The sequence below is a fragment of the Phaseolus vulgaris genome, unplaced genomic scaffold (assembly GCF_000499845.2).
Source record: "Phaseolus vulgaris cultivar G19833 unplaced genomic scaffold, P. vulgaris v2.0 scaffold_28, whole genome shotgun sequence".
NCBI classification, from domain to species: Eukaryota; Viridiplantae; Streptophyta; class Magnoliopsida; order Fabales; family Fabaceae; genus Phaseolus; species Phaseolus vulgaris.
Genome location: NW_027174096.1, coordinates 276,395 through 292,074, shown reverse-complemented (window position 1 = coordinate 292,074; position 15,680 = coordinate 276,395). Strand labels below are relative to the sequence as shown.

General features: G+C 32.3%; 1 protein-coding gene across 1 annotated transcript; it reads right to left on the bottom strand.

Moving 5' to 3' along the window:
• Positions 1 to 6,866: 6,866 nt before the first annotated feature.
• On the bottom strand, positions 6,867 to 10,190 carry LOC137817282 (protein SIEVE ELEMENT OCCLUSION B-like). The gene is made up of 7 exons (XM_068620533.1): positions 9,838 to 10,190; positions 9,653 to 9,709; positions 9,138 to 9,553; positions 8,816 to 8,904; positions 8,573 to 8,721; positions 7,839 to 8,324; positions 6,867 to 7,667 (listed from the first exon to the last, which is right to left on the bottom strand). The coding sequence occupies exons 1-7, from the start codon at positions 10,048 to 10,050 to the stop codon at positions 7,083 to 7,085; spliced, it is 1,995 nt and encodes a 664-aa protein (XP_068476634.1). The 5' UTR covers positions 10,051 to 10,190; the 3' UTR covers positions 6,867 to 7,082.
• Between the last annotated feature and the right edge of the window lie 5,490 nt (positions 10,191 to 15,680).

Below are 15,680 nucleotides of genomic sequence, written 5' to 3'. Positions count from 1 at the left end.
GTGAGGAATCAATATTTAGGAGACAATCTTAATAATTTTATATGCGAAGAATCAATATGAATGATTTTTATATGTGCATCAATGTCAATCAAGTTAGAATGTTATATGCTTTTATTCATTGAAAATACAGACAAGTGAGAAAGATTAATCACAATGCTAGTTTTCTCAATTGAGTTATCTTAATCGCTTATTTTGTTTTCATTTAATTTCTCACATAAATTTATCATACCAAGGACCTTTCAATTAAAATTTTGGACATCTTTTGATAATTAGTGAATCCAATACTTTGAGATTTTAAAAGAACTGTTCCTTGTGAGTTCGATATCAATCCTTAAGAACAATTTATTACTTTTGAGTCGGTACACTTGCCAAAATAAAGTCATCACAGATGGAATCTTTACAACTTTATTTTGATTTCTTTATTTTATATGCATGTATATATTAAAATTCCTATGAATAGGGATACATATATATTTTGAGATACTGTATGGATTATTCATATATATATATATATATATATATATTTGTATGTGTGTTTATATGATAATTAGATATTGCATGCATATTACATTATTAAATGTGACTAAAATAGGGATGTTACAATGAAAATTGGTCATCCCTCTTTAAGAAGACAAATGTTTGACCTAGGCATAAACAACGAGAGCCTAGCCACTAACCTAGACCACTCCACAAGTTGAGAGAAAACACTCGAATTAGAGATGAATCTTGCATGGTTAGAGCATCCAAAACGATATAATTCGAAGGTAAAGTGGAGAGTCTTTCACTAAGGAGACCTCGTTTGGAGAATGCAAAGTGATGCAAGAAAAAATGAAGGCAAACTCTCAATTGGTAGGGGCCATTTCGGGTTGAGAGTGAAGCCAAAAATTGAGCATATCAATTGGAATACTTGTTCGACAAGCCAGTGCTGTGAACCTGGAACGACACACATGTAAAATTTTATTTTAGTTGATATTCTCATAAAAGTAACACATACTCGTTGGTCTACACTTTCCTCACATAACCTTTTTGTCCTATGGAGGATTTTTAGTTGAAAAGGTTTTAATGAGACACCTAATAAAATTTGGTTTTCAGGAATACCCTATGATACCTAAGCATCAACCGATATGCATTAGGCATCAACCAACACATACAGATTGACATCAACCATGATGTCTACGTACAATCGAGATGCATTTGGCGTGAACAAACACATACTAAAGCTCGACATCAACCATGATTTCTAAGCATCAACTGAGATCCAATCGACTTTCACACACCAAAGCTCGACGTCAACCATGATGTTTAAGCATCAACCGATATGCCGCCATGATTTCTAAGCATCAATCGAGATGGATTTGGTGTGAACTAACACGCATCAAAACTCAACATCAACAATGATGTATAAGCATCAATCGATATGCTTCTGACTTGAATCTACATGCACCAAACTCGACATCAACAAATATATCCAGACATCTACCGAAACGCTCCCAACATAAATCAACACGAACTAATCATAAACCGACATGTGTACGACCTATTCCAATGCAAAAAAAAAAAAGTCGAGTAGAGCACAACAACGATAAGGTAAGAACTCAACACACAACAGAAACGACCACGGGCAACACATACTAAATAAGCAACAATATAAAAGAAAGGTTGAGTAATTTTTCTAAACCAACACTTACAAAATTTTAGGGATATACAAAAAAATTTCAAGGGAATACAAAAAAATTTACAAAGAAAAGATAAACACCCCCTGAAACCCTTCAGTGCTCAGCCACCTCATTGTTGTCCCCAGTACTTAAAGGAATATCGTCAACCGACACAAGCTGACCTTCGACATCCTTAGAGATGTCAAAATTATCATCATCAATGGGGATTTTATAAAAGAATGTCGTTTTCCGGATCGCCTGGTTGAAACCTTATCTGTGCAAACTGAGAACGTACTATTGAAACTTAAGCAGTTCAACTCCGGTGTTGTCATTCTTAACAACATTTTGATCATAAGAAAATTACAAAGTGAACTTTAAGCTTAACTCAATTCCATAAAATCGGCTCATGAGGTGAGGTTTGCACCCACTTATATACAATGAATTGTCCTCATCCCTAGTCGATGTGGGATCTTCAACAAGAAATGGTCATCTCGGTCAAATCTTGCGCCTTGGTTTGCATATCCTGTGAGACATCCATGTTATTTTTCATTCGTCACTTCCTCAACCCCAAAGAAAATTTCTTTAAATTTTCTTAATTATTTTCATCATCATTGTTGAGATTTTGAACAAAGACATATAAAAAAATAGAAAGTGATGTGATAACCTATTTCAAGAGGCAAATTCTTCTAGTAAAGGACAAATATTTCTCTTTCTAACCTACCAACTTATTCTTAATTTTTTGCACTATCTTATCCCAAAAATTGACTCTTTTATAATTCCCCCTATACACAAATATTTAAAAAGAGTATTTATGATATTGCAATTAAGAATTGAAGCAAATATTTGAATTGAATTTTCATCTTCTAGTCCTCCAATTCTTTCTTTGTGTCTCACCACACTCTCTAAACCTTCTGCAACTATTAGATACAAGAAATGAGAAAGGATATCATCATGACTTAATCGCTTCTTAAGTTTGAATTCTGTCGTTGGACTCTCATTCACAAGTATTGAAAAGGTTAAGGATTCTAAAAACTCTTTCATTCACCCAATCCATTTTTCATAAAATTATAATTTCGCTAAGACTTAGTCTTTAATCCCTTTACAAATATTTTTTAAAAAATTGAAATACAATTCTAACAACTCATTTGACAAATAAAAAGCTCAATCTTACTTTTATAACAGTCTTATTAGCTATTATTGCGGGAAAAAAATAACATATGCAATAGTTAAAAACAATAATACATTCTTAAATGGTAATTTATTTGATAAAGTATACATAGATATTTCTAGAAATACAAAATAAATATTTATATAAAATATCCACAATATCAAGAAATTAAACCATTTATTATATAATATCTAATTATATTTTATTCTAATACATATTTTATTATTTATTGAAAAGATACATTTTGGGAGTAAAAAGGTGTTGATGGTGTTGTACCCTAAAGGGTAAATCGAGAAGATATATAACTATTTCATTAAAAGGAATTGATATAAGACTAATCTCTTTAACTAGAGACATAGCAATTGATACATGTAAAGCACTCAAGCAATCAAAATTCACACATCTATTACTTTTTAATCAACTGTTCTGGCCATTAATAAAATGTTTTTAAAAACTAGGACCACTCAAATCATGGTTTCAAATATTTAAGGCCAAGAAATAACGATAAAGATATTTTTTTTCAGAAAAAATAATTAAATTATACAGATCATTTGGAGTGTCTAACCCATTTACAAAAAAATATATATCAAAACCTTTATAACACTTTTTATGTGAAGGTGTTATGCACTCATACTAACAATTCTATTCAACTAGACAATTTCATGCTACACACAATGTCTTTCTCTGCTCATATATTCATAAAAGTTAGTCATGCATACCTTACACAAATGTAAACTCTATCTATGAGATTTCTATATAATCGAAAATGTTTCTTCCCTTATTTTAAAGGAAATCAAATGATGGGAAATTCAACACAATAAAAATAATATCTCAACAACAACAATAAGCAGTGGATAATAATTTTCCCAACTTGCAAGAATTTTTTAGGAACAATAACAAATATTGGCAACAATAAAAAACACACTTCAGAAAGACACATAAATTTTAACGTGGAAAACCTTCTCAATGTGTGAAGTAAAAACCACGGACACAAGCCATTCAATCAAATTTCACTATGATTAAAGTTATGGTTACAAGAGATTATCAAATCACAACACAAACTGTGTTCAATAACCAGCCAAATAGCAATACAACAGAGATGAAACAAAGAACAAGAAACCTAAAACTTCACAAAACTGCAGCTACCGTACGTGGCCTATATGTCATTGTTCCGGTGACCTTTGAACAATTGGAACGGTCCAATTGAAGCACCACGAGGTATGAATCTACTGACCAAATTTCAGTCGGTCCAACGGTGGACGAAACAACATAAGTAATCCGAAAATTTTCGTCCTCAATAGAAACACCGAGAACGCTGTTGCAGTGTGAGATGGATTTCTCTATGCTCAAACAACTTTTGCAAGATCCGAACAGTCATATTGAATTTACACAAAGTATGAAACTGCTGACAAAATTTCAGCCCGATCCAACGGTGAACAAAGCATCGGTGGTGGGTAGAATTTGTTGGGCGAAACTTTCTCTCTTTAGTATTTTATACCACCATTGTCAGTACGAATGCATTTCACTTCTTGCCTGACTGTCTCTCAACCAAAACATGAAATTCTTTGAATTTATCTAGAACTCGGTCATTTGTCTTCAAAGCATAAACCCAAAGCTTCTTGGAACAATCATCAATAAAGGTAACAAAATAAAGTGCACCAGTAAATGACTTTACCTTCAATGGGCCACAAACATCAAAATGCACCAATTCAAGCAACTCTGACTTCTTTAAGGGAGGATGCTTCTTGAAGGATACTCTGATCTGCTTACCAGCCATGCAATGAGAACATTTCTCCAACTCTGCACTCTTCAATCCCGGAAGCACATCTTTTTTAGCTAAACAATCTAGCCCCTTCTCACTGATATGACTAAGCCTTCGGTGCCACAAAGAAGTATACATATCCATGGCATTCACACTTTCTTTAGCAACCAATGCTTTTTTCCAATACAGTTTACTAATTCTCTCCCCTTTGGCCACAATTAAATTACCTCTGGAGAGTTTCCACTTTCCTGAACCAAAGTGATTTTCATAACCGCTATCATCAAACATCTGCACAAAGATCAAATTAAAACGGATATCTGGAGCATGTTTGACTCCTCTAAGCAACAACTGCATTCCCATATTGGTTTGTAAGCAAACATCACCAATACCAATTACCTTAGACACACCATCATTACCCATCTTCAACACTCCAAAATCACCAAAAGTGTAAAATGTGGAGAACTTCTTCCTTAGTGTAACATGCAATGTAGCACCACTTTCAATTATCTGCATGCTCTCATCTGATACAAGATTAACTGAATCATGGTCATGGAGAATAATAAGATCATCATCACAAATAGCAGTAGTAACACGATCATCATTGTCATGATGTTTCTCCTTTTGCTTCCCTTTCTTATCCTTGTTCTCCTTTTTCCAAAGAAAACAGTTTATCTGAATGTGCCCTCTTTTTGTGACAAGACACTCCACGTTTTTGTATCTAGACTTGGATTTACTTTTACTGTTCTGTTTACTCCCTTTCGGTTCCTTTTTCTGAATTTTTTCCCTATTTTCAGTGACAAGTACCTCGGAATGAGATGAAGTACAATGAGCCTTCCTTCTCATCTCCTCATTAAGAACACTACTCTTAACATTTTTCAAGGAGACGACACCATCAGGAGATGAGTTTGTAATTAAAACCCGAAATGTTTCCCAAGAATCTGGTAGAGTATTCAGTAGCCATAATCCCAACACTTCATCATCAAATTTGATGTCCATTTGTGACAATTGATCTCGGAGCCCTTGAAAGTCATTTAAGTGATCTGAAATAGAAATCCCCTCCTTGTACCTCAAATTCATCAAGGAATTCAACAAATATAATTTATTATTTCCTGTACTAGAAGCATACAAAGTCTCAAGCTTCTTCCACAATGATTTTGCATGTTCTCATTAGCAATGTGATTATAAACATTGTCTTCAACATACTGACGATTAAAACCACAAACCTACTTATTCTCAAACTTCCATTCCTCACCAGTCTTGTCTTCTGGCTTTTCAGTAGCAAACACAGGAAGATGCAATTTCTTCACAAATAACAAATCCTTCATTTTTCCCTTCCATAAGTGATAGTTAGTGTCGTTAAAACATACCATCTTATTTGTATTTTCCTCCATCATTCAAGCAGTCAAATAACTTCAACCAAGGAGCTCTGATACCACTCTGATGGGAAATTCAACACAATAAAAATAATATCTCAACAAGAGCAATAAGCAGCGGATAATAATTTCCCCAACTTACAAGAATATGTGAGGAGCAATAACAAATATTGACAGCAACAAAAAAGACACTTCAGGAAGACACATAAATTTTAATGTGAAAAACTTTCTCAATGTTAGAAGTAAAAACCACGGGCACAAGCTAGTCAATCAAACTTCACTATAATCAAAGTTATGATTACAAGAGAGTCTCAAATCACAACACAAATTGTGCTCAATAACCAACCAAATAGCAATACAACAAAACATCTACCGTACGTAGCCTATATGTCACTGCAACTACTGAAAAAATTACATATAACCACTGTATTAAACAAATTTTATTGTTATATTATGATTATTATTATTGATAATAACAATGTTATTCTTCTTCTCATTTAGATATAAAGATTTTCTTGAAGACTTTAATTAGAACATATTCCATTAAAAAATCCCATGACCTAAGTAAGAATTTTTTTATTAAATGGAATAGATCTAGGACTCTAAATGTGTAGATATAAAAAGAAAGAAAACCAAGCTCTAAACATTTTTATTTTCACTTTAAGCTTCAATATAATAGTTACCAGGCAAATGACTTTCTTCAAAAGAAATTTAAACATCATGCACATGTTTCATTTCATTTTATCTTTCCATTTTAGTTTTTTTTTTTTACCTCTTTTCATTTTCTCTATCTCTCTTTCTTTCACCTATACACTTGAATGTATAAGTTGAATTTTCTTACTAAGGTAATAACGCTTATTATAACATGCAAACTAGAATAGAAGAAAGTCGGTTGTAATTCCCAAATATAATGAAAATACTAATTTTATTCAATTTGAAATGAAGTACCACACACACAAAAAAGAAGCCATTATTTAGTTAACCCATTGAAGGGCGAACAAAGTGGCTAGAGAACAATGCATCTGTCTTGATGCAAGCATATGAAGTAAACAAGGAAAGTTACAGTGAAACTCCATGTTTAAGCATTGGAGACTTTGGAAGATAGTTGTTGGCCTGTGGTGAAATCAGAAATTGCAACTGTTTGCACTACCATGGCAGCACCTATAATTAATTGATGTCACCTCCATGACGCGTCCACAAGTGGTATTTGGGCAAGTTATGGTTGCTAGAACACTTGAAGTATGATCATATGGGCGACTAGCATATCTTTCTTTCACCACATCATAATGTTCTTTGAAGGCTACATCAAAGGTTTCTTTCTCGAGCACTGTGTTTTTCCATTTCTCAAATTCAACAACAGTTTGATACATAGGCTCAGCATGACCCAGTAGCTTTAAGTTACGCCCTCTGCTAAGAACAACCCACCCTGATGGATCTTGTTTAAGGCAAAGCAAGGTTCTCACAATTTCCTGAATTTCACAATCCACTCTTCCCTTACACTCCTTATTCTTTTTCTTCCCATCAAGACCAATCCAAAATGAGGGTACATGGTCAGGGTTATGTTCCCCCAGTTGATATCGCTCTATATTAACGTCCACGTTATTGATCTCATGCTTTTCAATTTTTCCAATTGCGTTCTTCATGTTTTGGACCCAACTTTCGTTACCTCCATATATGAAGACGCAACTTGTATTATTCTTTCCCAACAGCTGGTAAACATATTAAGTAAGTAACAAATTAGTAAGAAAATAATAAAGTAAACCAAATGCAAATTTAACAATTTGATTCATGGTTATCAACATTTAGATGTATCTTCCAATTAATGATTCTTGTAAGAATAATTTTCCAAATGCTACGTGCAATTCCATATTTGCGCTTACCTTTACATTATCATCTGTTTTCTCCAATAAATTCCAAAACCATTTCCATTTTTTGTTGAGATCATCAACGTCAATTTGCCTAAAAGGAAACGCTTCGATCTCCCATTCGAAAATAATCTGCAATGCATTCTCATTCATTATCTGACCTTGAGGGTTGATCACTGTCACAATGGGTCTGCCATCGTATTTAAGTTTCTCCACTATTATCTCGTATCCTGGTAACTTTTCAAAGTACTCCAACACGTGCCATTTCATGCTTTTCTTCAAATTATAAAACTTCTCGCACTTAATTTTATCGGTGTTCCAATCATCCACCATGGGGATCCATAAAATCCTGAAATCACCTTTCTTGAAACCTTTTATTTCTTCTCCTGCGTGCTCTTGCAATCTCCTATATATGGAACTCAAAAGCAAAATCTCATCTCCAATGCTGTCCAGGCCCGAAATGAACACCATCACGTATTTCTGCTTGAACACTTCAATACCCTGTTTGGTAAATTACAAAAAAAATAAAATGAAAAGGACATAATCATTTAGATTTAACGTATTCAAGGGGATTTTCAAGAAGGTGATGCATTTGTTTATTTTAAATGAAAACTCTTTTTTTTAGAACTTTTTAAATTCAAGACTAAATTTCAAATATCAAAAATAAATTAAAGGAAAAACAAGTAACAAAATCGATAAAATAATAATTATTACTCTAGTTAAGTCTGCAAGTGTGGTTTAGCACTAACATTTTTAATTTGGACGCCGTCTTCAAAAATTTTGGGTATGGAAGTTCCGCCGTCAGAAGCAGGAATAATCAGAATATCCAACAGATCCACAACATCTTTAATTTTAGGATATCTAATATCGATACGGATTTTGAAATCTTGAATCCTCCCTGCAACAAATAAATGGAGACAATATCCTATTAGTATTTGAGATGAAATTCCAAAGGATTGGAAGAACAGAAGGCCCCTTAAACACGTGTATACCTATTTCCCATTTCCCATTTTCCATATGAGACTTCAACTTTATCACAACCTTACTAAGCCTGTCTTTAAAGTTTGATAATTTATGCTCCCTGAAACCAAAAAAATTAAGTACAATCAATTATTTTTATATTCTGCTACAGTTGACACCGTGTCTTGTTAAAGTGAAACAAGGCGAGATTTTTAAAGAGAGTTTTAAAGTTATGTAATACAGAAAATATAAATAAGAAATATTTTAGCAGAGTCACATTTTTACTTCATTCTCTGTTAATTCCAGATTATGTAAATTAGTTTGCAATCCCAAGATAACTAGAAAAGAACTTACGATATACCGACGAGGTTGCCAACGGAAGCAACAATGGAAGCAATTGTCCAGTAGACAACAAGAGGGATCTCTTGCATGGCAGCTAACAATGAATGCACTTCCTCTGTGTCGTAATCCATAGAAGACCATTTTGCCCAAAGATTGATGTAGTTAAGAACTTCCCCTAAAACTGTCACCAGATCAGTCATGTCTGAAAGGACCTTTCGGCTAATTTGAACTTGGTTAAGCTGCTTCAAAGAGTTCCCAAATTGATCTGCTATTTGAACCCGATCAAGCCGCCAAAATTCCCCATATTCCAAAGAGAATGCAGCTAGAGCTATGACCGCCTTCGCATCCCACGAGAACCCACTCAGTTGCTGAAGAATCTTGAGTGTTGTTTGGTGTGCACATTCTGGAGTTCCACGTGTGCTTATCATCTATTACTTGTTCATACCAGTTACCACCATAATCAATTATCAGCACCACAAAAAAAAAAAAACCCATAAAGTAAACTCATAATATGATATGCTAATAACCTGACAAGAAAGCCGCTTCAGTGTAGGGAAGTCTGGTTTGAAACTTGTGGCAGAAACCTGTGGCATAACACCACCCAGTCAAATAATTACATGTGTTATTTGTTTAGACATGATGAAGCCATATGCATGATAAGGTTAGCGTGTAACAACGATGAATTATAGATAAATTTGTGAACGCTAATTACTGCAGTTGCTGAAACTTGAGCTGAGGCGGAGTTGAGAATGTTTGACACAAGGTTGAAAAGAACATCCCCGTCGTACTCTTTGTCGTCATTGACGTGAGTGAGATAAACGTTGAAGCGGATCTGAGAGTCTTGTAGCTCAAAAGGGTTGAGGAACTTGTCTTTCTGCTGTGGAGTGATGGCACTTGCAGATGAGTTGAGCAATGCCAATGCCATGGTGATTACTGATTTATATCTTCTGAGGAAGTTTATGTACCTTGTCTTGTGATGAAGATGCTATTGCTCCCCATATTTATATACATAGTTTAGCGGGGAAAAACACAACACTTAGTTGCTTCTGAAACGGGCTATATGGTATGAGCGTGAAACATGTTGGAATGATATGGGGACTTTTAGATATGCCCTACACTGATTAGGATTCTTGAGGAATGTGAGGCAAATTATGAGGTGTGTAATGACTTTTTTAGATGAATTATTGTTATTTGGAAAAAATATGTATAAAAACCCAAGATATAAAACGACACCCAAATGATATTTACAGAAAAATAAAATATAACTTTTTTATAAATATTAAGATGTGATAAGAAGAAAGAGAAGAAGAAAATGCTATATTTAAAAGTAATAAATGTGCATATATCTTTACTCTTCAAGCTTTGCTTTTTGTTTGTATCTTTCTTTGGGTTGCCTTTTTTATTTTTAATAGAAGAAGCTATTCTTTGTCTTTGGAGTGTGAATTTGAAGGTCACAAGACTTTCGCTTTTGACACTTTCAGTTCATTTTATTATAATTTATTTTTGAAATTTTAGGTAGTTTAAGTAAAGCTTAATCTTATTTAAAACTTAAATAGAACTCTTTAATTATGCATTATAAAAGGTTTACTCCCATGTTAATAGTATCACGTGGATGTAGAAGAAGTGTTATATAAGGCCCAACTAAGGTCGTGGCTGTGGTTGAAGCACAAAGGGGATAGGTTTTCGTACTCCCTTCCAGATTGGATGTTAAATCCAAACCCCTGCTTGTCCAGCTATAAGTAGGAGGTTGTAGTAGCCAAGCTAAGTGGGGTTTGGGTGGCCCAGTCTGATTTTCTTGGGGTGGTAGGTGTAAGGTGGTGCTGGACGATGCCCCTACGAAGAGCTTGGGCTGATGATGTGGGGTGGGACCAAAGTAGAAGGAGTTCTGAATAGCTGCAATATAACAAAACTTTGTCTGGGCAACGTCAACTATGTCCACTATGTGGATGGGGCCCTATCTGACGAAAGGTGACCTGTTGCTAGGTGGTGGAAGGTCAAGATCGCAAACGGCGCTTAAGCCCTAGACTAGCTTGATGGAGCAGTCCTGGTACTTTGGTATAAAGTTGTGACTCTTGGTACCTTGATTCCCTGTTCGCAGGTTTTGGAGATCGCCGGTCGATGAAACGGCGATCTCCATGCGTGCGTAGTCAGTGGTCGTCGAAGGTATGCAAAGGTCAACATGATCGCCGGTCGATGAAGCGGCGTTGTCAACATGATCGCCGATCGATGAAACGGCGTTCCCTATATGTGTGTAGTCGCGGAGCGAGGTGAATGTAGGTGGCCTCGGTCTTGGGAGTTTCGGTAAAGTTGAGTGTTGCTTTGAAGTAACCTGTTGGTTATAGTTTTGGGTATGGTTTTCTCACTTTAAGGTTGTTCTGCTCTAACCATAAAGGAGAGCTTCTTTTGTGGATGATATAGGAAGTCCACTTCTGGTTACTGTATATGGGTTGGGATACCCTGAAGTATCCCTTTAATTTTATTTATTCATTGCTGATAAAAAAAAAAAAATAGTATCATGTGGATATAATTTTTTTTACAATTTAATTATATTATATTTTCTATAATTTAGAATAAACATTTTATTTAATTTCTCATATTAAAAAAACTAGTCCCTTAGAAATAGTAAAACGTAATTTTATTTTTTAAACATTACTAAAAATCGTTTGAAAAATTTACTTTAGTTCTCTAAGTTTAATAGTTAGAAACTAAAAATATATTTTAAAGGATTAAAATATTTTTTAATATAGAGACTAAAAATAATAACTACTTAAAATATTTAGGACTAAAAATGTAATTATTTTTTTAATAAACATTATTTATTAACTTTAAAATAAAAAATAAGAAAAAATATTATTTTAATTTTTCTAAAATGAAAAAAAAAAATATTAACTTTTTAAAGTCAAAATTTAACTTATTTTACAAAATAAAAAGTAATGGTTTTATTATTTGAAAGAGTTAAAAACTTAATTATTTAATTCACAACTTAATTATATATAATTTTCGTTTTTTCCTGACTAAAATATATTTTATGAAAAGTCAACATTCCCAAATTGTTAAAAACTTTTACTTATATTTTTTTAAAAGTAACTTGATTTAAATAATACTTTTTTAAATAGTTTTAAATGAATGTATGTCAATATTTTTCAATCACTCTCACGTATTTTTTCCACTTTCTTAACAGTTGAGTGAGTACAAAAGATTAAAAGATTAAAGGTAAGGTAAGGAAGAATAGACTTGTTTTAGATTAGAGATTCCGTTACAAGTGTGAGTACGTTATCATGTCTTGTATTCATTTTATACAAGTTTTTTTGCCGATAAAAAAATTTATGTTTGTGATGATGAAATATATACATGTAATATTCAATAAAAATATTTGTTAATCATATTGGAAGAAAATTTGTGTTTTCATTTATTACTTAAGATAAAATAAACAAAATCATGAGAAAAATTTGAAAAAAAATATAAATATTTTAAGTGAATATAGTATAATGATAAATTAACATTTAAATGAAATTTGAAAAAGAGATCGTAGAAATTTATAAGTATTACCCAATATTTTTCTTTTTATGAATCTTTAAAAATATACATTAAATATATAAAAAAATAATTTGAATTTAATTAATAAAAATTATATAGTAGTGTATAGCAAATAGGCTTAAACTTAATTTGTTATTATTTATGAAATTTGAAAATTTGCATTTAAGATTAATTATTTTTTATAATGGTATTTTTATTTGAATTGTATCTTTTAATTTTCTTTTATAAGCATACTTTAGTTTCACTCAATTTTAACAATGTTTGTTAACAAATTTATTTAATCAACTTAATTAAATTATATAGTCATAAGAAGTTTTCCAACTAGAACTTTAACTAATGGTTTTCAGTCACTTGTTGGGTTTATTTCTTTATCAGATCTCCCTTTTCTTTTTATATTGAGTAATGTTCTCTTTCTTTCTTCTTGTATGAGGTCTCATTTCTAGTTATATTCTCAAATTGATTACACTTGCACATATACAGCCAATTCTCGAAATTATTGCTCCTAATCGAGAAATAAAAGAGATTTTTTCATTATTTGTAGGAATTGGTGTCAAGACCGTTTTTATCCTATGATTGAATTCGGTTCATAACCTCACAGTCCCCAACCTTAGACATAAGTCAATGAGACTGATAAGTTGAAAATGTAATTCTGAGGCACATCCATTTATATTGAAACTATAATCTATGACTTCAGAGTAAGTAAATGGAAATATCTTTAAAAAAAAATACTAATTGATTCACTAATTAATACACTTAATCAAATTTTAGTACAATTTCTCTATAAGTAGGGTAATAAGGAAAATTATATTTACAAATTATTAGTAGGAAGTATGGATAAATAAATAAGATTGCCAACAACCTCAAACTTTGGTAGAATATTTTGTTTTTTGTTTTTTCTTGATTAAGGTCAGGCTTGCTTTGGCATTATATAAATTCATTGATTCTCTAATGTCTCAAAGTATAAGAAAGGTTAAAGAGGAAATGAATTCGTTTTAAGGAAGCTTTGCTCTTTTTTCTTTATTAAGAACCCTTTTCTATATAGATAGGGATTTAACAATAGAAATATTCTATAAAAAATGTGTTTTCTCTTTTGTATTATTTGTGTTCTTCAAGTTTGTTTCCACTATTTTCCAATTACAGATATGTTTGAGTTCAATTGAGTTCAGAATCTTCGTTTCATTCATATAAATGCTACAGTCGTATGAATAGTTTAGAATTTATTGATGGTTCTTGGAAGAAGGATTACTGAAGAGAAACTGCCACAGTATTCTATTATGACGATGGATTCTTTTTATTCTCATATTAACGATGTTTTTTTTTTAAATACTCATTGTCATAAATTATGATTAAAAAATAAAAGCAAAAAATTAAAAAATTACAATAAACAATTATGTAATAGCTTATAAAACTAACCCATCTAACATCTTTATTAGGAGTGGCCTACAATTACTTAAAAACAAAAAATATCATTTTAAGTTACATAAAAGTATATTTTACATTGTTTAAAATTCAATAAATATCTTTAGTTTTAAGCAATTAATATCTTCACTTTACGCATGCATATTTATATACACAGTTTAGCGGCGAAAAACACAACACTTAGTTGCTTCTGAAACGGGCTAGTATGAGCGAGAAACATGTTGGAATGATGGGGACTTTTAGATAATACCCTACACTGATTAGGATTCTTGAGGAATGTGAGGCAAATTATGAGGTGTGTAATTACATTTTTAGACGAATTATTCTTATTTGGAAAAAAATATGTATAAAAACCCAAGATATAAAACGACACCCAAATGATATTTACAGAAAAATAAAGTGATAAGAAGAAGAAAGAGAAGAAGAAAATGCTAAATTTAAAAGTAATAAATGTGCATATATCTTTACTCTTCAAGCTTTGCTTTTTGTTTGTATCATTCTTTGGGTTGCCTTTTCTTTAATAGAAGAAGCTATTCTTTGTCTTTGGAGTGTGAATTTGAAGGTCAGAAGACTTTCGCTTTTGACACTTTCAGTTCATTAATTTATTTTTGAAATTTTAGGTAGTTTAAGTAAAGCTTAATCTTATTTAAAATTTAAATAGAACTCTTTAATTATGGATTATAAAAAGGTATATTGAAGATTCAGGTTAGTTTACAAGAGTTAGAAAACAGGGATAAGATGTTAAAGTCACCAAGGGATGGTGGAGCTAATCTGAGTTATTGAACTCAAAGTTTTGATGTCTTCAAATCCATGAAGATTGCTTGAAGACTAGGTTGTTGCTTGTGGGCATATGTTCTGGGTATATTAGAATTTGTCAATCCACTCTTAGCTTAATCCAAAACTGAATTAAATTAAAACAATTTTGTTTCTTGGCTGATTTGATTGTTTCTTCTATGATTCTGCATTAATCTTCATTCTTGTCCAATATTTTTTATAAAGCCTTTAATTCTAACAATTAGCATCAAGAGCTAGGTGCTTGAAAGTCACTCAAGTTTTGATTCAATTTTTTTTTTCTACATGGCTGATAAACTACCATTTGGGGAGGGTGTCTCTATTAATAGAGCACCTCTGTTCTACGGTGTAAACAGTCAACTCTGGAATATTAGAATGAAATTATTTTGTTGAATCTATTGATAGAAAAATCTGGGATGCTATCACAAAAGGTCCTTTTATTCCTATGCTTGAAAAACATAAAGTTTTCTCTGAAAAACCTTGGTCTCAATGGACTAGGAGTGAAAGTAAAAAGGTCCAACTTGATTGTATTGCCAAAAGTATTATTACATCTGATCTTGATTCTAATGAGCTTTTCAGGGTTTGAAAGTGTGTTTCAGCAAAGGATATGTGAGATACTCTTGAAAGCGCTCATGAAGACTCAAGTGGAATTGTTTGGCAAGACAATGACATGTCTTCTTCTGCCTCATCTTCAGAAGTTACAAAAACCAATCTGTGTTTGATGGCAAAGGAAGAATCTACATCAAACAGTGATGTGAGTTGATTTTAAATTGGTTCATTTTTTAGGTGACACTTTACTTAGAATTG

Excerpts from the sequence above, each read along its gene's own strand:
- LOC137817282 (XM_068620533.1), bottom strand. The coding sequence starts at position 10,050 with ATGGCATTGGCATTGCTCAACTCATCTGCAAGTGCCATCACTCCACAG. Across the intron at positions 9,710-9,837 it reads CTCAAGTTTCAGCAACTGCA|GTTTCTGCCACAAGTTTCAA; the intron begins GTAATTAGCGTT and ends GTTATGCCACAG. Across the intron at positions 8,905-9,137 it reads GGCAACCTCGTCGGTATATC|GGAGCATAAATTATCAAACT; the intron begins GTAAGTTCTTTT and ends TTTTGGTTTCAG.